The following is a 24439-nucleotide window of genomic DNA, read 5'->3' as shown; positions in this document are numbered from 1 at the left end:
ATACGTTAAAAAGTAATATTTGGTAAATACGTTAAAAGATAGAAAAAACATATTTAGGTTGATATAGTGTTGAATGAGGTAAATTAATTTTGGTAAGCAATTAATTTACGTACAATTACGCACTTACGCAAGAATAATTTTGGTAAGCTACTTTGCTATATTTAATATACAATTAATGAAAAGATAAGATTTAGAGATTTGTCCTATAGAATAAAATTGGTCCTAATTCTCAAAAATCTGTTCAATTTTTGTTTTAAAATTTTTGCCACCTACATTCAAAGAGTTACGGAGTATAATACATGTACTCTATATTTCTAGTCATTAACTTTTACTTTAGGAATAAGGTTCAAATTGACCACTGAACGTAACCTGAAAATGCAATTAGGCCACTGAACGAAAAAAAAGTGCAATTAGGCCACTGAACACTCCAAAAATATGCAATTTCACCTGATAGCAGGTTACCCTCAATTTTAGCAGGTTATCTGCTTACGTGGCAGCTGGATTGGCATTTGTAATAAATTTTAATTAATTTTTAATAAATTTTAATAATAACTTTGTATTACAAATTTTTTTTTAAAAATAAAAACGACTTTATTTTATTTTTTATTTAATTTTTTCCAATTTTTTATAAAATTTATTATTAAAATTAATTATTAAAAATTATTTAAAAATTATTAAAAATGCCAACTAAGCTGCCACGTAAGCAAGTAACCTGCTAAAATTGATGATAACCTGCTATCCGGTAAAATTGCATACGTTTGGAGAGTTCAATGACCTAATTGCACATTTTTTGAGTGTTCAATGGCCTAATTGCACTTTTTTTTCGTTCAGTGGCCTAATTGCATTTTCAGGTTACGTTCAGTGGCCAATTTGAACCTTATTCCTTTACTTTATGACAATTGATATTTACTTATATTTATTATGTGAATCATAATAAAAATGTCAATTTACTTTATGACAATTGATATTTTTTTTTTTTGAATGCTATGACAATTGATATTTAGTTATATTTATTATGTGAATCCTAATAAAAATGTTAATATCAAAATTTTATGAAAGGAGGTAAAAGTTTAGAATCCATACTCAAATTTGGAAAGTTTTACTTTATTCCTTTTCAAATACGGATGCAATTACGGATTACCGTTCCGTTAAGGCGTCAATTATACCGTTCCAGACATTTGATTTGACCCTTATTCCAATCCGTTAAAATGAGACCAATAAGTACGCCCGACCACCTTGGGTTGTGCACACTCTGGTGAGTGCTAAGCTTCACAGCGTCGGTGGCACGTGTGGACAGTCGTGTTCTTACGTGCGAACCCACTCCACTCTCATTGGCTCAACCGATGGCCTTTTAATTCCGGCATCGAATTCTCTCTCATCTCCTCTATCTCTCTCTAGAAGGGCTTCACGAATCGATAGTGTGAAGAAAGAAGCTTCTTCTTGTCGTTTTACTCTCTCCAGTGTACCCATTCTCAGTTCAACTTCACATCTTCCCGCATACATATCTCTGCTGAGCTGAAATCACCTCCGAGCTATCTTTAACAGATCGAATCTGGCGCTCCTCAGGTACTACTCTGCTTATGTGTGTTTTTATGCTGTAAACTGCTTGTGAAGCTGCTTCAATGCTTGCACAGTGTTTTTTTTTTTTTGCTTGATTTTCGGAGCATTTATCTGAATTCCATAAGAATTTGTGTATATATCTTATATAAATGTATGCGTTTTTGTGTATGTTCGTTCATATCGGGAAAGTTCTTAGCTGCTATAGCGAGGTGTGGAACTGTAGTCATATTCCATCGCCTTCCTCTTGTTGATCATGTTCCTTTGGATGTTTTGGGGTTTGGAATTTGGATTCAATCATTTTGACATTTGGAACTTGTAATGACACGACTGCATTTGCTGGTATACTTAGAGATGATATCACTTGAACTGATTGGAACTATGTTGATGATATGGCCAGAGAAGATGAGGCTTCCACAGTAGACTAGTGAGAAGAAACGCTATCAATGATTTCTGGCTGTGAACTACCTACCTAAACTCAAATCAGTATGGAACTTATGAAGTTTGAGGATTAATTATGGTGAGCCAGAAGTGTGTGGAAATATCCATCAAATACATTCCTATTAAGATGTTTTTTTTTTTTTTTTTTTTTTTTTTTTATAGGGAAGAAAAGTATCTCAATATGATCATCATTAGTGTAATATCTCAATCTTGTGTTGTACAAGATAGTATAAGTTTAAGGCTATGGTCAAACTGGATGCTACTTGTTGCTAACACATGGGCTGAAAGAAGATGGGTGTCTACCGTGCTGTTTATCACTGCCTAAATCACATCAATGCCAATTTGTTGTGTGTCAAGCTAAAATAATGCACATCTACAATGACTTGACATGTTGTTAATTTTGTATATGATATGAAGTGAATTTAGTTGGATCTTGGATGATGGTGTTGCAAGTGAATGTGGAGGAAATAGATGAGAATACAGAAGTGCCTCAAGTGCTTATTTTGTGTTACTACATATAAATTAATTAACAAGAGTTAAGTTTTGTTGAAGTCAAGAAGAACGAATACCGTGCTTAAAGGGCATGATTTTCTCCCATTGGTTAACTGAGTGGTTTCTCAACAAGCTTGGTTGAGTAGCAAGCCTTTGCCAGTTGATAGAATGCATCCTGCTATATAACAGCAAGGCTATAACTTGGCATCAATCTCTCTATCTCACAACTTTAGTACTTAATTCTTCATTCAATTTAATTGTGAAAAACTAAAATGAACTGCCATTCAATGGATTTATAATCTATTTTTTAAATCCATTGCTCTAGTTCTAGAAAAATGAAATTGTCTAATACTCCGTAGCTTTCTATGGAATACATTTACATGAATTGGAAAAAAAATGATGTTTGATTGTTTTTTTGTTCTTATACACCAAGCGCCATAATGCAGTCACCATTCTCAGTATTATTTCTCAAATTTCTTTATTATTACATTATTATTATTACTAATTTAATCATCATATGTTTTTCTATTGTTCCTACCAGGGAGCGTTTATCCTTCCATAAGGTGGCTTTGCTTTTGTATCAACAAGTTATTAACTCTATGTCCAAGAAAGCCATAATTCAGTGTGGTGTCTCAAATGATCTGTAGAAATCTTCTTATGCTTGATCAGCACCAAAATGGGTGGCTTCTGTGTGAAAATTTCCCAGCTGTTGCTTTTAATCTTGCTACCATGCACTCTATTACAAGTAGCCCGCCCTCTTAGCCCTGATGGTAAGTTGTTCATTCTGTGATGCACATGTTCCTCGTAAGTTCTGTACTTTGTGGCTTAAACTGCACATGATTCATAAAATGTGGATTGAGGATTATGAAGTTGAATCTTCAGTGATCTCTGTTAAAGTTAATATCCAAGTCACTTGCCTCGTCAGATATTCAAGCATGGATTTTTACCCTGTTATTTCACAAATTCTTATGAGGTGTTGGCACTGCATTTGTGTGTAGGTCAAGCACTTGATAACTTTAGAACAGCAATAGTTAGTTCAGATGATGTGCTTCACCAGTGGAGACCAGAAGATCCTGATCCATGCAGGTGGAAAGGAGTAAAATGTGACCCAAAATCCAAGCGTGTTACATCCTTGTAAGTTGCCATTTTATCCTGAATTATACTTTGAATCCTGACTGACCGTTGTACTGTGGTTTTTCTATGTTATCAAGAGAGTTGATTAAGAAGCAATGCATTTATTTTGGTCTTTCATTGGTGATGCCCTTAAATCAAATAATGAGCTTTATTTGAGAATTTTGTTATATTCTACCGCATGGTCTTGTCATATTGAGATCGTTGTATTTCATACAATGGAAGACCCTTTAGTGCTTCATGAATTAGTTCTTTTAAGGGCTTAGATAATTGGCTGTGTTGTGCTTTTACTTTTTTTAGTAATTTTTTTATTGCAAATTACTTTAGTTCTGTTCCTTATCTCAGCTGATAGAGAAAAGTTACTAACATTTCAACCTTATACTCTGATCCATCAATTTAAGTTGTGGTTAATAGTTTCATATTGGACCTGTTAATGGTGTTTGTTATTTACTCATTCAGGAGCCTCCCTAATCACAAGTTGAGTGGACCTATATCACCAGACATTGGGAAACTAGATCAGTTGCAAATCCTGTATGGATCCCATTATTTTTATTTTCTCTACAATGCTTCTAGCTACTGTTAATCTGCTAATCTAGCATTTGTATTTGCAGAATCCTTCATGACAACAACTTCTATGGGACAATTCCTCCTGAGTTGGGGAACTGTACGGTGCTGAAATCTTTGTAAGTGCTCTTTATTGTTTGTTGAAGATTTTACTTTCATCATTTTGCCATATGATCTGGTTTTGGTCCTTTGAGCAGGGGCTTTGGCCTCCTAGGTTTTCATTAGTTCATCACGATTTAGCATGTAGGCAAATAGTGCTTTTGTTTTTTGTGTTCCTAACAAGAATTAGTAGTGCCTTTATGAATGTTTTTACCCCTTGAGAGATTACACCTTCCATGTTTCCGCCCACATCATTCTTGGTAGCATAATCATATATATACCTAGAGAGAAATTACGTTATTATCCTTTAAAAAAAAAGATTCTAAATGAGTGAAGGGCTTTTAGTTCATTGCTTTTGATACAAAATTTGGGTTAAGTATTTCTCTGTAAGTTTTGCTGCTAATGTGTGGCACATTCATCCTTAACCTATATTTCATGACAGGTTTCTGCAGGGTAATTATTTGAGCGGACTGATTCCCGATCAATTGGGAAACCTTTCTTTTCTTGAAAATATGTAAGATACTTCTTCTTTTACTCAAATACTCCATATCCTTTTACATGTTGGTTTCATCACCATCCTTGTTTGAGGTTTTAAGAAACTGTTTCCCGATCTGGGTAAGATTATTGTTATCTTTACTACTAGATAATTGTTCTTCTGAAAATCAATATTAAACTCAACTCTCAACTTTCTTTTGTGCACCTATATGATATTCTTTTCCAGATTTTATGAATCTCATTGTCAAGAACTGAGCCGAAAGAGGACATGTCTAGGTCCTTTCTCTGACAAATGCCCTTGCTTTGCCTGCAGTGAATTCAACCAGTGTGAAGTTTAGTCAATTTGCAAATGGAAAAGTTCTTATGGCTACCGGCCAGAGCTTTTCTATTTCAAAATTTTTTATGAACTGCTGTCTCTTAGGAACCATTAAGTGCCATGTCTGCTACCTGTTTCTGTATTGATTTGTTTCATTGTATACACAACAGCTTTATTCATTAATATGGTGGTGACTGTCAGAAATCAAAATTGATGCTACTTTGTTTTGTGCAGGGATCTTTCAAGCAACTCTCTCAGTGGAAATATTCCACAATCACTGGGGAAGTTGAACAAACTGATTATGTTGTGAGTGAAATTAATTTGTCACGTTAAACTGCCACATTGAGCTCCAGATATTTTTCTTTCCTTTTGGATGTGATACACACATAATATTTATATATTATTTTGTGATTGTGGACAGCAATGTGTCAAATAATTTTCTGACTGGACAAATACCTTCTGATGGCCATCTTTCCAACTTTGGAAATGACTCGTACGTTTTAAATTCTAGTAATTTCTTCTCCTAAATTACTAAATTGAGAGTTGCTTGCTTAAATTGTTATTAATGCTTTTCTGATTATTCTCTTTTGGCCTGGACTTGGTGCATGTATCTAAGTAAATGTATGGCATACACTTGAATCATAAAAAACTCTTAGTGCCTAGAATTGGTTATAGTACTAGTAAATTCTGAGTTGCAAATGCATATATTTATTAAAAGAAAGTTAGAATTTCATGCTAATCACTGTGATTCTCTAGAGTTCTACTTTTCCCCCGAACCCCACAATGTCTTACTTTGTCAAACTGTGTTGTAAATATTTACTACTTAACATGCTTAAGGGTTAGCTTATAATGTCCTGGACCATTGCATTTCAACTTTTAAATTTTAGCCTAGTAGCATATACAATGGAATTTGTTCAACAGATGTGCATATATTTCGATTAATGATTTGACAGCCTTGATTAAGGAGCTCTCAAGTCTCATCAATATCCTGAGAGGTGTGGGGTTAGGTTCAAATTGTATATTTCATATTCTGTGCACAAGTGACTGTTTTTTATGAATATATTAAAAACCTTTTAGTTTCAATATTTGAAATTGAGAGCACATCCGATATACCTCATATACCATCAGACACATCTTTTATCACCCCGCTGATATCATCATGATTATTTGCAGATTTCACGGAAATCGTAATTTATGTGGGCAGCAAATTAATTCTGTGTGCAAAAATAATGCTGGAGGTCCTACGCCATTCTCCCAACCTCCTAATTCTGGTAAATTTTCATTTATTCTTATTTTTATTTTCTATTCAGACACTTCCATTTTATGTCTATCTGTAAGGGGTGAGAAATTGGGAGAGAGCAACCAGTGGAAGAATGATCTTTTTAACTGTGCTGAAGGTTATTTTCTGACATCTGGTGTGTTGGCCAAATTCTGTCTGAAATATGATGTGACAGATTATTTCTTGGTGGTTGACAAGTGACAACCTTTTATTTGCTCTGCGTTTAGTTATTTTTGGATAGAGGGTTTACTTTTATAAAAATGCAATAGTAATTTTCTTAACCTGCAAAGCAATTACATTGTTCGATTATGTACCTTAAATCTTCTTATTATGCGAAATTTATCTGAAACCCAATTCTCTGCAAAATCTTATTTCAGAATGTGAAATACTACTACTCAGTAAATGTGGCCGGGGTTTTATTCCTGTAATGACCTTTAATATTAAAATGCTACTATTATGTTTAGCATGTTAATTCATACAGTTCCCGGAATCTATTTTCTTTTTACCCAATTTGTTTTTGTTTCCCTTCATTTGTTGCTTACAATGTTAATAAAATGTATTATTTCTTAATTTTCAGCTCAAGATCAAAATAAGAAAAAATATTCTGGGAGACTGCTTATAAGTGCATCCGCTACTGTGGGTGCTTTGCTTTTGGTTGCACTAATGTGTTTCTGGGGTTGCTTCCTCTACAAGAGACTGGGCAAAAATGACAGTGGAAGCCTCGCAATGGATGTTGGGGCAGGTATGATCCAGTATTTGTGCATAATAGTTCTCCATCTGGTCCATTTAAAGATCATTTTGAGTTAGGCGTGGCTGTTGTTTTCTCTCCAGACTCTACCTTCAGTTAAAATCGTCACAAAATTTTATCCTTTCAGGTGCCTCAATTGTAATGTTCCATGGAGATTTGCCATACTCTTCAAAGGATATTATCAGGAAGTTGGAATCCTTGAATGAAGAACATATAATTGGTTCTGGGGGATTTGGAACTGTATACAAGCTTGAAATGGATGATGGGAATGTATTTGCTTTGAAAAGAATTGTAAAAATTAATGATGGTTTTGATAGGTTTTTTGAAAGGGAACTTGAAATTCTTGGAAGCATTAAGCACAGACACCTGGTAAATCTGCGAGGATATTGCAATTCTCCAACTTCAAAGCTGTTAATATATGATTTCTTACCAGGAGGTAGCCTAGATGAAGCTCTGCATGGTATGCTACTTTCTCTGCATATACTTTTTGGTCCTTAAATGGGTTTATTATGGTCTGTATATATTATAATTATTATAACTCCGTAACTTGCATAACTCTGTATATATATTTAAATCACCCTTGGACCAAAATAACCTTCATAAATTCTTTTCCTGAAAGAGTGAGCTTACCACAGTATGATTATTCATTTAAATGGTTGGGGAAAGTTCAAACTTATGTTAATATTTTATATTTACAATGGACCTCAAAAAGAGTTTCACTAATTACAGTTAGAGAAGTTCAATGAGCAGCAGAAATTTTTTTGAAACATAAAAAGTTATGCTAGGACTTTCTGTGACTATGATTCATTTTCTGTCTGCAAAAGTTTTATCTTTTGATTTGCAGGGAGGTCTGAGCAATTAGACTGGGATGCACGACTAACTATAATCATGGGAGCTGCAAAAGGGCTAGCTTATTTGCATCATGATTGTTCACCTAGAATCATACATCGTGACATAAAGTCCAGTAACATCTTACTAGATGGGAATTATGAGGCACGGGTATCTGACTTTGGATTGGCCAAATTACTTGAGGATGAGGAGTCCCACATCACTACAATTGTGGCAGGCACATTTGGTTATTTAGCTCCAGGTACAGACCATCAAAATTTCTTCAGAGTTTATATTGGTTTGCAAGTCAATAGTCCTGAAGGTGTTCCTATTAGTAATCTCAATTTTTAATATTTTTACACTTATACTCTAAACATATTCAAACTAGTTTGATAATATGATTTTTTATGTTTACTTATTAAAAAAGAAAATATGATTTATGGCAGCGAATAGGTATTAAATAAAGTGACTGCTTAAGCTTAAATGATCCTGTGCCTTCATTTTTACCCAGTAGCACTATCTGGAGCTTGTTTCTTGACTAGTTTCATGATATCTGTGCACAGACACGGCATGCAGTATTATACTAGAATGTCAGACCTGGAAAACATTAAGGGCACATTTACTAAATGGAGATATTCTCCTTTTTTTCTAGAGAAAGGAAAACAAAAATGCGTTTATTTGTACATTTCTCCAATCAGAGAATTGAAAACTTGAGAATTGAAGTAAGAGCAGCCAGCTTTTGATGTGGATTGCACTGCAATATGTTTCTCTGATTGATATGTATTTGTACTTTGTAGAATACATGCAAAGTGGGCGAGCTACAGAAAAGACTGATGTTTACAGTTTTGGCGTTTTGGTTCTTGAAATATTGAGCGGAAAGCGTCCAACTGATGCATCATTCATTGAGAAGGGTCTAAACATTGTTGGCTGGGTATGCTTCTCTGACAACTGAGCTAATCCAGCACTTTTGATACTTTAAAATGTTATACCAATGATACACAATTGGATTCTTTCTAATTCCCTAATTGTAGCATATACAGCCCATGTAAACCTACAGCTCTGAGATAATGCCCTCATTAATGTTTTTGTTTTGCAGTTGAATTTTTTGGTCACGGAGGACAGACCACGGGAGATAGTAGACTCATATTGTGAAGGAGTGCAGACAGAAAGCCTTGATGCACTGCTCTCAATTGCGATACAATGTGTCTCTTCGAACCCAGAGGATCGGCCCACTATGCACCGGGTACTCCAGATACTTGAATCTGAAGTGATGACTCCATGCCCCAGCGACTTCTACGACTCCAGCTCTGATTGAAGAACTTGTATAAAAAAAAAATCTGAGGACAAGGTCCTCTTTGAGTGATTTTATTCTGCTTCCTAATGTCCAACAGAATGCAGAAATAACCACATGGGAGGGGGTATCGGCTCATGATCTGAAATGTGGGATTTCCTATTCCATTTGTTCATTCTTTCTGCAGAGTTCTGCCACCCCATTGTCACAATCAGAGGGGCTGTTTTGCTGTCATGAACTTCATCTTGTTTGGCTCTGTTTGAATTCCCCTGAGTGTTCACTTCTGTTTTCTTGCATTTTCTTTCTCGTAGCCTTATTCTTTTTCTCTCGTGTAGTGTTGGTAATTTAATTGTATATGAAATGAAATGATTGCGTTGATTCGATATTATTATCCGTTGCCAATTAATTCAATTTTGTAAGTATGAGATTACTCTTCACAAGTTTGACAGAAGTAGATCGGATTGTAGACACTTTGTGACCGCTGTATTATTATTTTAAAATCAGTGAATATGTACACGCATGAATTTAGCCTAAAGTGTTAGCTAGCTAACATTCTACTGTAACATTTTTTTTAGAGTGGGATTAGTTCTCATTTATTCAGAAGTGTTATATTTGATCCTCATCGGTGTGATTTACTCATTTATTGTAATAGTGGTATTCACCGCATCGAGCAGAAAGTATAGAAAAAAATGACAAAGAGGAAAACCTTATAACCAATGCATCTAATAATTCCACATCATTCTTACTAGTAACACAAGCCAACTACACATGAACATTACTAACATTGACACGAATGCGCCTAAGGACCAACAAGGGATGGCCATGACCAAGAAATTTAAAAAAAAAAAAAAAAAAAAAAAAAAAAAAAAAAGCATTCATAAAGAGGCAATTTTCTGATCTCCCTCTGTTGTCTGTACAATGAGCAATTTACAAACACACAAGCAGAATGGCAATAATATTGTACTATGTACTATGTACTATGTACTATGTACTGTATTTATCATTTCAAATCCTCTTTACCTAATTTGATTGCTGGGGCTTCGCCTATCTTTTCTACATAAGCTGAGGGAAACCAGCCGCATTTACCCTTGCTTTCTCCTTCTGACCATCCGGTAGGAGCCGCCTACGTAAAATCCATGCATCAAAGAACCATCAGTTTCTCAGGAAAGCAATGATGGTATGCGTTTTCATAATGCAATGGATGAAAGAAAAGCTAATTTTGATTTGGCACACTCGTAATGGCTAAGCAGATAAAATGGAAGTTGATGGAAAAAGAGTAGTATAGCACAAACAGCACAAAGTACCTGCCGAACCACCACATGATCATCAAGTTCAAGACTTAGCTCACCATCGCCTTGGGCATCAAACGGGTGTATAACCTGTTGTTAAAGTAGATTGAGGAAAGGGGGTTGAGAAAATTTTCAGAGGAAAGCAAATTCTCTAACAATAATAGCCCACTTACCTTTGCAATGAAATCATTCTCATTTTTATCGTCGTCTCCAAGATGGGAAGATCCATTTGAAGCAGGATCATGTACCTCTCTTTGTGAAAATGATGATTGTAGTGAAGACTCGTTTGATTGTTCTTCTAGAATCATCTATTACATCAAATGAAAATTTAGAATGCAGAATATAATTTCCCCTCTTCTTAAATTGTGAAAATACTTGGTACTGACAAGAAAGTACAGACCTCGGAATGTAGCTTTTCCAATGTAGCAATGACATTCCGGTGGTAAGATCTTTCAGCATCCACCTGCAAGCTGAAACCAATTTAAGCAACAATAACATGACAAAGTTCAACTTGGAAGCATGCGTTACGAATGAATGTCCCCCCTGTACTCTTTTAGGTAACAATAGATACATAACTATGCGTCACAGAATAATGCCAAGCGTGCGATATTTTAGATCCATTCGGTATATTCAAGATCCACGAGTTCACCCCCCAAAAAAAACCCAATATTAGACAGTAGATCAAAGAGTTCACATTGATAAAATAAGAGAGAATATATGAGTTTATAAAGACATGAGTTAGACTAGCTAATTGGTTGGATTCAATCTTTTAGTGTGGTTTGGCCCATGTGCATTATAGCCCAGTTGAGTGACCGTAGTCCAATTTCAAGTGGTCAACCCGTAGCATAACAAAAGATAAAATGAACAGGAAATACCATTGTAAGAAGTTTTTGGTAAGTAGTCTGTTGCTGCTCCTCCTCTACAGATAACATGGACACAATTGCCTCCTTTCCGAGAACCAACATAGAAGATTTAAGCTCAGTCAATTTCGCTTCTGAATTTTTGAGCTTCACTAAACTCTCGGCAGAAGAATCTCTGAACTTAGATTGGCGCCTTATTACTTCGGAAAACTGACAAGGAGAAGGCAAAGCATTACATCTGTGCGAAATTTATGGCCCCTTAGAATGCATTCTCAGGTACTCAAATGAGCAATACCTGGGCTTCAAGCTCCTGCCGCATTCTGTCATAACGATGAGTCAAACGACGAGCATCTTCAAGAGGAGCACCATTAACCATTGCACGTAATGGCTCAGAAACCTACAGTAGAAAATTATTACCAGAATCATTATATGCATGCTAGACTGCAATTTTCACTTATTCTACAAATATAATTGTTAAGAGTCTCAATAAAATAAGAGAGGATATATGGGTTTATAAGGTCATGGTTAGACTAGCTAAATAAGTTGGATTCAATCTTTTAGTGTGGTTTGACCCATGTGCATTATAACCCAGTTGAGTGATCCTAACCCAATCTTAGTTTATAACCATAAAAAACAAAATATGACCTGCTGTCCTAAAATTCCGAGCATAGTTTCTCTTTCATCCTCCATTGCAGCACGTGAAGCACCAAAGTTCGAAGCGGCCCTTGCAATGGGAGAAGCACCACTTTCATTCTCATTCCCATATTTGCAACAATCCTTAGCCAACTTTCTAGCTACATATGAAGTTGAAACTTTGTATACGTGCCATAAAATTGAATCAAACTGAGGTAAGGACAAAAGATCAAAGCACCTATCTGCATTTCCTTTCGGCTAGTTGAAATATGTGCTTCTATACCACGGGCGATATCCTTTTGAAAATGCTGTGGAACATCACAAACAATACAAATAAAAGATCTCCAAACTCAAAGCTTCTCATAAGATCGAGTTACTTGAATTTGAACAATAAAATTTATTTAAGAGAAAGAAAAAGGCAGAGCAAAAAACATTGGCTCTAAGGTTGGTGGATTTACCTTTGCAGCTCTGGTAGATAGGTATAATGCCTCGAGTTGTTGGTGAGACTGTAGTTCAGCTTCGTCTACCATTACAGATTCATGGCCCAACTGGCCCAAGTGCCTCATAATCGTCTACCAAAGAAAAGTAAGACTAAGCTCTAGGGGCATCACAAATTCAAGAACCTCGGTTAATCCAAATTTTGCAACAATGCAAAACGTTAGCATGCATGTCTCGAAATATGGTGTAAAAAAAAGAAGTAAAAGTAAGGATTACGAGAAGGGGAACATGATGTTTCTAATCTTCAAGGGAAGCAACTACTTATTCAGAATTTCAATTGTCCATTTCCCCTCGACAAATCTTAGAATGTTATCTCACATACACTCACACAAGTGAAAAATAGTCAGCCAATCAGTATATTATTCACCTAGTGTGCATACTAAATAAGCATATAGTTCATTCTAAATGAACATGAAGTTCAGTACAAATTAACAGCATTCATGCTCATTTTTCAAGTAAAATGACTATGTAGTACAGTCCAAAGTAACAAGGATGCTTATGTAACCAGACAACATTGGAGAACAACACAATACAAGTCGGGCTTATGATAAATTTTGTCATACACAGAGAGCACTAAAGTAGGTTTCCAGCACTTTGGTATCCAGTTCATGAAAAACTATATATATAACAAAAACATGAAAAAAGGAAACAAATAAAGAAAAACTCCATATTCCATAAACAGCTAGAAATCTTCAATGGGGTCAGATCAAATTTTCAATTGAGGATAAGAATGAAAAAATTTCACCCCAACCCACAAACACTAGTAAATAATAGCTAAAAAAGGCCATATTTTATCTTGAAAGAGCAAATTGAAAAGGAGAAATTTTCTATAAAAACATAAGAAAAGTAGGACAGGAAACAGAATTAAAAATACACACTTGCTGTTGCTTGGCAACTTGCTCCCTTAGTTTACTTGCTTGCTTCTTTAAAGCCTCCATTCTTGATCTTCTTGTCTATCAAACTCTTCTTCACTGTGATAATCCCGCCCCCACCACACACACACAATGGATAATTATAGGTGGGAAATAGGAACCCAATAAGAAAAAAAGGAAGAAGAGAAAATACCCAGCAAAGCTAGGAAATTGAAAGCACTTTGAAAGTGGGAATCTGGGTTCCTTTTTGTCAGAGGAAAGGTGGAAAATCCCAAGAGAGTAGAGCCAATCTAAAAGGGGAATTGGATCATTGGATTGAAAGGAACAGGTGTCGGTAAAAGGCCACGGCGTTATGCTGGCTGGCGCTATGGTTGCTCACTTGCTATAGAACGGCAAGAGATCAAAAGAGGAAGGCAAAGCTTAGATTTCATAAAGACGTGTTTTTGGGACCGGCCACGACAATCCAACATGGTTCAGTATCTATTTGTCCGCCATTTATTACGTTTTGGTCAATTCTACCTCGTTTCGGACCTTCTAAAATGTCGGAAGGTGTGTTCAATGAAGAATGCATTTTTGGTGTACTCAGGATCTACATTTAATAATTTTTCATACCTGAAGTTAAGGATTAAACTCTTGAATTTTTTTTTAAAAAATAATTGAGTCCCTTTTACTCAATCACACTCTCAATTATTCAATGAAAAAGCATGTCATCAAGAAAACTTGTATAAGATTTGTCTATAATATTGCTGTAAAATTATGTACATTTTAGAAAGATTAGAATTATCTTCATGGTGGCTGAATTGAAAAACGGCTGTAGTGGATATCAAAGAAAATTATTTTGATAAAGATAAATTAGGATGTGCATAATCATTTATGGGCGTGTATTTCTTGTTTAAAAAAAAAATGAAATCATTACTTAAAATTTATCATTTAAAAATTAACTAAACTGTCTATGCAAGTATTGATGTCTATCTCTTGTTTAACATGTTCATATAGAGGCAAATGTCAGTGCAAATTAGATGACATCTCGTCACAATAGATTTCATGTTGACCACCTAACCTCTTTTGCATTCAAATTATATTGATGTTGTACAATATAGTTTGTTTCATTTTCTTCTTTTTAAAAATATAATTTCACCTTCTAAACGTGTATAAAATTTAATCTATTATATTGCAATAAAATTGTGTACAATTTATAATTATTTTCATGGCGATTAAATTGAAAAATGACTTTAGTGGCCATCAAGAAAATTATCTTGACAAAGACGTATTAGAGTGTATATAGTCAACTGTAATGTGTATCTTGCTCATAAAAAAGTGAAATTATTGTTCATATTTATCACTCATGAACCAACTAAGTTGTTTGTGCATACATTAGGGTACTCATGAACCAACTGAGTTGTTTGTGCATACATGAGAGTATTCAATTTCTCTTGGTCATGCTCATAAAAGGGCTAATGCGAGTGCAAATTAGATAACAATTTGTCACAATGAATTTCGTTTTTACCATCTAACCTGTATTGCATTCAAACTATGTTGATGTTGTATGATCTAGTTTCACTCACTGCAATAGTATAGTAACGTTCTTATATAGAATCACATCAATAACTTAAGCATAATTCTCCACTTCACTTCTACCTCCCTTAATGGAAACCCAGTTAAAGAAATCATTTCTTCAAGTAAATAACGAAAACATAAAGGATAAATGGTGAACTTCTCAGAATAGTTTGTTGTTGCCCGCAGAGTGTTCTTCCCTGGAGGGGTTTTCATCATATCCATAAACTGCAATCTTATATATAAATGTACATATAAATGAGTATATATGATAGAAACAACAAATCATCGTCCATGAGCTTCATTGTCACTGAGTTCATCATCAAGGCCAGCAAAATCGATCCTAGCAGAGGCCTGTTTTGCCCACTGGACAATCTTCTCAGCCTCCATGTTGATCTTCTCCTCTTCCTTCATGGCTTTCTTCAGCATTTTCTCCTGATTCTTCTTGGAAAAGGTGCTCAAATCCGATAGAAATTCAGCATCGCTCTTCCCCCAATCGAATCCTTTACCGATAGTGGCCCTGTTCTCTTTCCCCTTCTTCTTCGAGACCTTCTTGGGGGAGCACCATATGCAGCCAATTTTCGCCGGCGGGGACGGGGGCTCCGTTGAAAAATCGGGAGAACCCAGAGAAAATGAAGATGACCCAGACCCGGATTTGGGCTCTGAATCCATTTTTCTATCTGGGTTTTTCTTGGAAGCAGAGAAATCATGATTCTCAGTCCCCAATTTTGGTGGGGGTGAATCAACAGCCGAGTCCGGATTCTCCTCGGCTCGATCTTCTTTCCTCTGGGGTTCAACGAGCTGAGAATGATTGAAGCTTTTAGAAGCGGCGGCGAGGTTTGAGGGGTTGGGTTTTGTGGCAGGGAAAGTTTTGAGCTTTCGAAAGCGAGCTTCGAGGTGATCGGGGAGGTCGGAGTGGGTAAAGCCGGAGCAGTTTATGGCGGCGACCTGCTCGAGAACAGACTGATCCATCGCCTGAGACAGAAGCTCCTCCACCGCCTTTTCATCGTCGCTATCCGAAAGAAACGAAAAATCGGCCATGTTTTCGACCTTCACTCACAAATCACAATGCTCTATACTCAGGGAAGAAGACAAAGAAACGATTTTTATGACTTCAATTTCCTTTTTCCGCAAACAGTTGTAAAAGACGATATTCTTGCCACTCTCACTGTAATGGAGACAGACAGTCAAACATGGAGGTGGAAGCTAACGGCTAATTCATGCTTATGGCGTTTTTCCGAATACAGCCGAAAAGCAAGGGATTTCACTGGGCCCACCTTCCCCAAACTGGGCTACAACTTTCATATCGGCCCACTGTTTCAGCCCGTTTTCTGGGCCTTATTCTAGAATTAAAATTTAATATTAATTCACACTTAAACTATTAGACGTATTATCTTAAGTAAAATTTTTCTCACATGAAATATATGTTATCATCATATATGACAATAATTCACGTGATAAATCAGATACGACAATAATGTATAGAATGCATACAGCACATATACACCTATAGTTGATATATATGAACAACTCATGTTATTTTCTTTAGCATTAAGAAACTATTTTACAGCACACAAACACCTACACTCAAGGGGCATATAAATAAACCGTGCCCCTTCTCAAGTTTTCTATAGTTTTAACAAAATAAAAAATATTTTTCTCCCCCATTGTGCTAATCTTGTTGATTCCATCAAGATTTCAACACAACCCTGTCAAGAATGTCATCCTGTTGTTTTTGGCAACCAGGGAAGAAGAAGAATGGGGGAAAGAAAAAAGCTAACAAGAACAGTAACTCGAGAATAATAGGTTACTATGGCGATTGGGGAATAGACGAAAATATTGATTTCTCAAACATGGTTAAACAACACGCAAAGCCGGAGAACGGAAAAGGGAAAGCTTTCGAAGATGACAACAACAATAGCACGTTGAAGTTCATGATCAATAATTAAGGATCGGATATTCAGATCGGAGTTTCCCCAGCTAGCTAGTTAGCTTCTATTGCAAAATTACTTAAAATCTATATTACATACATATATGCATGTTTTATTTTTAGATTTGTTGTTTTGAATTCTTTGTAAGTTTAAGCATATCGAATTTAATTTTTCTTTGTTTCAATGTTAATTGAGCATTATATTCATGTAAATGATATATAGGATGGAAGATGAATATGGAGTACATTGAATCCAAGTGGAATTCTACAACTAAATGTTAATTCTAAAGTTATATATATATTTTCAGATATTCAATCAGGAGTTTGTTATACTATAAAAAAATATTAGGTATAACATTTTGCTGAAAAAGTCCACCTACTATCTACCTAATCCCTTTGTCTCCTGAAGAGTAAGTAATGATCTGATCACACTCCTTGCAAGCATCACAACCTCCGATCCACCAAATTAAAAATATCACACAACTTCAGAATCCCATGCAAAAATTACTTTTAAAAAACTGAATTCTATTATACTCATTACAGCCAAAGAACTTGTGATCAAGTGATATTACTTGTGACTTGTGACACTCCCAAATGAAATGTCACATATTTGAACTATAGATTAGATATATATTATATTGTAATAGAGTCAATATATTGCGTTTAAAATTAATAAAAACTGTATATAAGTATTACATATATAGTTCGTTAGACGTCGTATTCATAAATATTTGCAGTCGTAACGTAACATATATGTTAGTGTGGGTACGTTTACCTCATCAGCTGAAATGAAATGAGGAATGAATTGAAGGTGGAAGGGATATTTTAGGTGGTTTGTTGAAGTGGAGCAGCTACGAGGGAGAAGCGACAGGGAATAAGTTTGGTTATATATGTACACTTTGACACTGCATGCGTCACCCATCACCTCATTATTCTAACCACTCTCATACAATACTACGTAGTATTTATAATTCTAAACTACAAACTCCATCACAATATTTGTCTATATATGCATATATGATTTTTTTTTTAACACTATAATAATATAGAAATTTTAGTGTGTTAATTTGCACCAGCTGGTACAATTAGAAAAGTTTTAAACATTGTAAAAGAATGTGTGTGTGTGTGTATATACACAAATTAAAAGGAATTGATCTGATTTTCTTTTTCAAATCAATGGGAAGGGAAATTAAACCTTGAAAATTAAATAAAATGAAAAGGGACCTCTTTAGCTCATGGTATACCTCTTTTGTGTTATCCAATAGCAACTCGAAAAACAGACTCGATAGTCTTAGTTCGTTAGATAATTCAGAAGCTAAGTAAGGGAATCTAGGGGCTTAAAGCGGGAAAGAGAGATATGTGTTTGGTCTTTCACTTATATGGTGTAACGGTACGTACAACCTGCTAAGGAAAAAAAAAAAAAAAAAAAAAAGCTAGCGAAATTTGTGAAATTTTAGCATTGAGCAATCGTACATCCAAACTCATACTAAAATGAGAGTCTTGCAAATAAATCAGCCACTTTATTTTGTTCCGTATAAACATGTCTTGCCTCCGGACTCCATTATTTTATTAAAAGGATAATTTTTAGTATTAAGAAAATATATTTTTTCTTAACAATGTAATAATATGTGTATGGTTCCTATATTCAAAAAGTTAATTTGTATATGTACAATATTATAAACTTATTATATATTAAGAATGCCGACCACTTTGACATTTGGGCAAAGCTAGCCCCAATCAATGCTTGTATATCTATATAAATCCAATTATTTACTTATAAAATATTTACCCATTTTACATGAAGACAAGTACATGGTTGACAAATCAAGCAACACAAACAATCTCATTAGAGTGGTTCGAGGAGTAGTTAAGAGGCTATATATGTTCGTCTTAATTAATCTTTCCCTTATCCCAATCATAGCTCTTTGGATGGTCTGATTAATTTTATAATCCTTACAAGATTATAATGAAGTAACATTATAATCATTAAGTTAATTATTGTGATTTATAAATCTCATTTATTAAACTAAACATTTAAAAACTTTTTATGACGAATACTCATGGATAAGATTGATATGTATTATTTAAAAAATTATTCGGTCTGGTGATATTTATACATATATACTCACTACATTCACTTATAATATAAGACGCACGATTCCAAACACTTTTGCCGATCCACACCATAATTCCCTCGATCACCAACTTCACTACAATAATGGGGTCGAAGCCTTGGAGACCCTTGACGGGTGGGCGGTGCTGTTCCGCGGAACACCAAGCATTGTGCGGCAACTTCAGCCGGTGCCGGCCGTCGAGGTCGGAGTTTTCGAAGAACATTGCGCCGTTGCCGTCGTTCCGGCGACTATCGTTCTCGGATCTCAGCAGATCTTCGTCGACGCGGATTAACGAGGATCTGGCGCAGTCATTTGGGCAGGACTTGTGCGATTTTCAACTGAGTGAGCTGCGAGCCATAACGCAGAATTTCTCGAGCAATTTTCTGCTGGGAGAAGGCGGTTTTGGTAAGGTGCATAAAGGGTATTTGGACGAGAATATGAGGGCCGGTTTGAAGGCTCAGCCTGTGGCTGTTAAGCTTCTTGACATTGAAGGCCTTCAAGGTCACCGTGAATGGCTCGTACGTATCATAATTCATATTAACTTATTAAGCTAAGGTAACTTTTTAATTAATTATGTTTTGTACGTTTTTGGAAGGCCGAGGTCATATTTTTGGGGCAGCTAAGGCACCCAAATTTGGTGAGATTGGTTGGGTATTGTTGCGAAGACGAAGAGCGGCTTCTGGTCTATGAATTCATGCCTCGAGGCAGCTTAGAAAATCATCTGTTTAAAAGTGAGTCGATCAACACTTTATTCTGTCTTAACTTATTAGATCAAATAATTTCGTTTAACATAAATACATAATAATATATAATTAACAATCCAGGGTTGTCTCTATCATTGCCATGGGGCACAAGATTGAAGATTGCAATAGGAGCAGCAAAAGGGCTGGCTTTCTTGCATGGTGCCGAGAAGCCTGTCATCTACCGTGACTTCAAAACCTCCAATATCTTGCTGGATTCTGTATACTTTTTTCCCCCTCAAAATACATCCCTTCTTCTTCTATCTATTTATTAATTAAAAAATAATAAAATACTGAATTTTCTTTTTTAATTAAGGACTTCAATGCCAAATTGTCTGATTTTGGACTTGCTCATATGGGACCAGAGGGATCCAAGACTCATGTGACCACTCAAGTTATGGGCACTTATGGATATGCCGCTCCTGAATATGTTAGCACGGGTTAGTATATAATAAATTCTTGCATACTATTTTTTAAGGTTTTATACTATGTTTTTGTGATTTCATATGTTAATTTTTACTGGATCAGGCCATCTTACTACCAAGAGTGACATATATAGCTTCGGGGTGGTTCTATTAGAGCTACTAACGGGAAGAAGGGCAACCGAAAAAACGCGACCGAAAAACGAGCAAAACCTGGTGGATTGGTCAAAGCCGTACTTGACAAGCAGCCGGCGGCTGCGATGCATAATCGACCCAAGACTCGCCGGCCAGTACTCCGTCAAGGGAGCAAAGGAAATGGCGGTCTTAGCATTACAATGCGTCAGCTCCAACGCAAAGGACAGACCCAAAATGCCGGCCATTATTGAGACTCTGGAGAGCCTTCAACACCTACGCGATATGGCCGTTGCGTGTGGACAGTGGCCGCCGCCGTCTCCGGCATCCGCCAAAGGCGCCGTTTTTTCTCCCAAAGGGAACAAGGACATCAACGGAAACCGCAGTTTCAAGAAGAACTCACCCCTCGCCGCCACAAAACCCAAAACCAATTAATTTAAGCCATTTCCAAATAAGTATCTGTAATATATGTTGAGTGTATATGTAAATATATATGTGCATGCATGGTATAATACATATAAATGTGATTGCCACTACCTTTCTTTGTCATTATAAACCAGGAGTCTCGGTGCCCGGTAAGAGTCAAACTTGTAATATAACTCGTGGTTATTAAGTCGGTCTGACCAACTTGACTGGGTTGTCCTGTTATTTTCGTAAGTGATGATGATGATGACAACTCAATATTGCATACAAATGCACAGCAGAATGGGATTTGGTTTAGAGAAAGAAAGAAAGAAAGAAAAGTGCATTATATATCATTAGATCATCACTAATCTAACATTGTATCTCTTCGTCTCTGTTCAAATTGTTGATAAGCATGCCGTGTTCTCAAGAACAATAGCAGACTTGAAGCAAACCCAAAAAGAGAAATACAACCCCACCATAGAAACGTTGTGAAGTAGCATTTTCTCCCCATACAGACTAGTGTCTCTGCCATGACATTATTAGTGCTAGAATCCGCGCTTGAATCGTACACGAAAGCAGCAAGAAAGCCATACAGAAGTGATCCTATCGGAATGTTAGTGATAAGAATGTTGTGGTTCATTCCCACGCTGTTTGGTCCGAACAGCTCTGAAGTTATTGAAACTGCAGCAGAGAATATGAAACCTGAACTTAGTCCAATCATGGCCGTCCCTGCTTCGAGTGCTTTATAACTCCCCGTGGCTGCTAGCATGAAGAATGCAATTGGTGTTGGCAATAGCGCAATGGCTAGCCAACCAGTCCTTGCAAAATAGAATTTCCTGTAAAGTGTTTTTAGCACCTTCATAAGTCTTTTTAAATGCATAAATGTTTTTAAAAAGTGTTTTTGGACTTACAATCTGATGAAGTCTGGAGCGGCAGAGAGCAAGCGGCCAAAGAAGGAGAAGGATGAATAGAATGTGATGAGTTTTGAAGTCATTGAAGTATGTCCAAGAGACTGTGCAATCTGGCCGAGATTGTTGCTATAGACTAGCCCGATTGTTCCCCCACAAAAGTATGCAAGATAGTATAACCAAAAATCGCATCTTTTCAGAAGTTTCGGGGCATTGTGCTCCTCTCCAAGCATGAACAATTGATCTCTCCCAATTACATTCTCGACACACCCTTCATCAGATGCAGAGCTGCGTTGCCAGGAGAGGCTGTTTCGATCAGTGGATTCATAATTGCCATCAAGAATGTAAGAAAGTCCATTAGGCAAGCTGCCATCGCGACTAAGTAGCTCTTTGTGCAGCTCGAGATCATCTGTATCAACAAGAATGAACCCAGAGTGTTTAAGTTCAAAGCTCGAGTAGATGGTGTCACGAAACCAGTCTCGTGCATAGGTAACCCCCGGGATTCCTAAAGGCAGGACTAGGAGGGAAATTGCCCCGAGAAGCAGGAACCGTGCAGTAATCTTATCCGATGAATGCACAAAGAGAAGATAGATGCCGGTGACAACTGCCAAGGAATTGAGCACCACAAATATGAGCTGATCACGTTTGATTCCATCGGGCGAAAGGGGCTCTAGAGGGGGCTGGCGAAGAATCGGGATGAGGGCAGCGAAAGACGTGATTAAGGGAATGATGGCATTGAGGAGAAGATATAATGCACTGGAAGAAGGGTTGAGTGCATTGACTGCAAGATTGTACAAGGCTGCACTCACCCCATTGAAGCTTATAGTGAGTGCCAGTGCAAGTGGTCTGTTAGATGGGAAATTCTTTATGCACAGCACAAAACTAACTGTGTTGAACCAAGTAATGCTCAATCCAGCTAACAAGCAGAGTAGGAACACCTGCAGATTACACAACATTCATTCTATGACAACCATAAGCACACCTTTCAACCACTCCCTTTCACAAAATTCATATATATATTGGGACAACTCCAGCCAAGTTGGTCAGGTAGTTGACTTGGTAACTACAAATCTACAATGTTATAGATTCAACTCCCGAGAGTGGCCTATTGGCCGGTTTAAGCATATCAACTATGGGCAACCTAAGCTAGTTTACTACCTTAGAGCATCCCCAATAGGGGGATTTTGGATGATTTTTGCAGCTTTTACATCCATATAGAAGAGAGAAACTTGGAGAGAGAATATTGAGTTCCTCCGGCAAGACTTGGTTTTTTGTGGGACCCACTGTCCCAAAAAAAAAAACAAGACTTTCTCATCAATTGCGCACCCAGCAAGTGTGTGGGCCCATTAGTTATGTTTTTTTTTTTTAAATTTTATTTATTATCCTCATTTCCTTTTTTTCTCACATGTTCTCCCTCCTAATCACCTACGCAAAAACCAACTAAAATCTCCATTCATCTATTGAGGTTGTTCTTATGATCTTTTGCTGACTAGTGTGACAATATAAGATTTACCAGTACACACCCTAATGTAGTGGTAGCAGCCTACAGGCTTACCTCAACACTCAAAATAAAAAATCATATATATTTCCCTAATTGGACATTTCAACAGAACAAATATTTTAAAGAACCACACAAGTACACAACAGATGAACAGAACCCACACGTGATTTGTGGCCATCAATTAATGTAGTAATATAATATCTACTGGTTTACTGGCCACAATATACCTTTTTGGAAGTTTCCTAGCTTGAATTGTTTGTCTTACCCAGAAAACCATTTCACAGTAAGCTAAAATGATTTTTTTTTTCTCCAAAATTATTATCCATTTTGTGTTTATTTTTCTTGACAAGTAATTTATAATTTGTTGGGCGTCCGTTGGGTTAGCCTAGTTCAGTCCCTGATTCAGACTTACTGGAGATATGTGGTTAAATGGTTAATGTCTACCTATTTATCACTATTAATGGTGAATATAAGAAAGTGATTAAACATGATTTTAGTATGATTACCCTAGGAAGTAAGCATACAGTGCTGAGATCTAACATAATTAAATTTGGTGAATGAAAAAGAAGAATTAAATAAATTAAACGTATTGGGAGGGTAGGGAAGATGAGAAATTACTGACCACAAAATAAGGCAAGAAAATTATACGCTGCATGAGAAGCCACTGAAGGCCGTAACCCACTAACCCCATGACGGCGGCGATGAACATGACGGCCCATAACGGAAAATACATCAAGGCGAGGCCGGAGGACCATCCCAAGGCTTTTCCGAGGTCGGACGCCGTGGCCAGGTAATTGAGTTGCATCTGGGAAACGCCCAACACCGCCTTCAGTTTCGACGAGTAAGCGGAGAAGTCGAAATTGGTGCCGGTGAAGGCCTGAATCCAAATCGTGGCGACTAGGATCGTCCATTTTCTCGACTGGCCGGCCATTGGTTCAAAGTTTTTTTTGATGGAAACGAGTCGTTAATTGCTAGCTCGTGGTTGTTGCTCCGGTCGGGGGTTGCCACGCCAACGTTAAGATGATGACGGCGCAAAATTGCGTCAGGAATGATCCCTACGTGGCTTGATTTATATGCGCTCGTCTACCAGACTACATCACGTCATTGTAGTGTCAATAATCTCTATTGCTCAAAGGTAAAAATTAAAAAGAATGATAGGGGATTGAGTCACAATTTAATCACCTATTTTAATTAGAAAAATACTTGGTGTACTCTTATTTTAAACTTTCAATTTGTACTCTCTCTCACATGCTCTTGATTTAGACATTTTTCTATGGACCCACATGATGAAAATAACCAACCCTGATTTGCCACCTCAGGGAGTATAATAATAAAGGAAT

The 24439-nt window shown here is 36.5% G+C and overlaps 5 protein-coding genes across 7 annotated transcripts; 2 read left to right on the top strand and 3 right to left on the bottom strand.

The window, feature by feature from the left end:
- Window positions 1–1300: 1300 nt before the first annotated feature.
- Window positions 1301–9776, top strand: LOC109170197 (LRR receptor-like serine/threonine-protein kinase FEI 1). 2 transcript variants are annotated; one of them, XM_019319195.1, is made up of 15 exons: window positions 1301–1566; window positions 3032–3260; window positions 3489–3624; window positions 4081–4152; window positions 4233–4304; window positions 4727–4798; window positions 5330–5401; window positions 5517–5588; window positions 6269–6366; window positions 6952–7014; window positions 7075–7116; window positions 7250–7582; window positions 7967–8212; window positions 8748–8881; window positions 9047–9776. In XM_019319195.1, the coding sequence occupies exons 2-15, from the start codon at window positions 3167–3169 to the stop codon at window positions 9263–9265; spliced, it is 1725 nt and encodes a 574-aa protein (XP_019174740.1). In that variant the 5' UTR covers window positions 1301–1566; window positions 3032–3166; the 3' UTR covers window positions 9266–9776. The 2 variants fall into 2 exon arrangements, with proteins under 2 accessions (XP_019174740.1, XP_019174739.1); XM_019319194.1 differs by having other exon boundaries at window positions 1302–1566; window positions 6952–7116.
- Window positions 9777–9936: 160 nt separating this feature from the next.
- LOC109170201 (SH3 domain-containing protein 2-like) lies at window positions 9937–13958 on the bottom strand. 2 transcript variants are annotated; one of them, XM_019319200.1, is made up of 11 exons: window positions 13587–13958; window positions 13400–13492; window positions 12482–12595; window positions 12262–12331; window positions 12036–12184; window positions 11686–11787; window positions 11406–11600; window positions 10931–10993; window positions 10704–10838; window positions 10546–10620; window positions 9937–10364 (listed from the first exon to the last, which is right to left on the bottom strand). In XM_019319200.1, exons 2-11 carry the CDS (start codon window positions 13457–13459, stop codon window positions 10242–10244), a joined length of 1086 nt encoding a protein of 361 aa, XP_019174745.1. In that variant the 5' UTR covers window positions 13460–13492; window positions 13587–13958; the 3' UTR covers window positions 9937–10241. The 2 variants fall into 2 exon arrangements, with proteins under 2 accessions (XP_019174745.1, XP_019174744.1); XM_019319199.1 differs by having other exon boundaries at window positions 13400–13958.
- Window positions 13959–15232: 1274 nt separating this feature from the next.
- LOC109169767 lies at window positions 15233–15988 on the bottom strand. The gene has a single exon (XM_019318661.1). It carries the CDS (start codon window positions 15986–15988, stop codon window positions 15233–15235), a length of 756 nt encoding a protein of 251 aa, XP_019174206.1.
- Window positions 15989–19021: 3033 nt separating this feature from the next.
- On the top strand, window positions 19022–20988 carry LOC109170199 (serine/threonine-protein kinase At5g01020). Its single transcript, XM_019319197.1, has 5 exons — window positions 19022–19509; window positions 19587–19722; window positions 19816–19952; window positions 20048–20171; window positions 20260–20988. Exons 1-5 carry the CDS (start codon window positions 19096–19098, stop codon window positions 20718–20720), a joined length of 1272 nt encoding a protein of 423 aa, XP_019174742.1. The 5' UTR covers window positions 19022–19095; the 3' UTR covers window positions 20721–20988.
- LOC109170198 (protein NUCLEAR FUSION DEFECTIVE 4-like) lies at window positions 20969–24206 on the bottom strand. Its single transcript, XM_019319196.1, has 3 exons — window positions 23722–24206; window positions 21602–22536; window positions 20969–21526 (listed from the first exon to the last, which is right to left on the bottom strand). Exons 1-3 carry the CDS (start codon window positions 24028–24030, stop codon window positions 21055–21057), a joined length of 1716 nt encoding a protein of 571 aa, XP_019174741.1. The 5' UTR covers window positions 24031–24206; the 3' UTR covers window positions 20969–21054.
- Between the last annotated feature and the right edge of the window lie 233 nt (window positions 24207–24439).

Source organism: Ipomoea nil, unplaced genomic scaffold, assembly GCF_001879475.1.
Source record: "Ipomoea nil cultivar Tokyo-kokei standard unplaced genomic scaffold, Asagao_1.1 scaffold3321, whole genome shotgun sequence".
Taxonomy (NCBI): domain Eukaryota; kingdom Viridiplantae; phylum Streptophyta; class Magnoliopsida; order Solanales; family Convolvulaceae; genus Ipomoea; species Ipomoea nil.
Note: the sequence above shows the minus strand (reverse complement) of the source record. Positions and strands in the feature narration are given on the sequence as shown.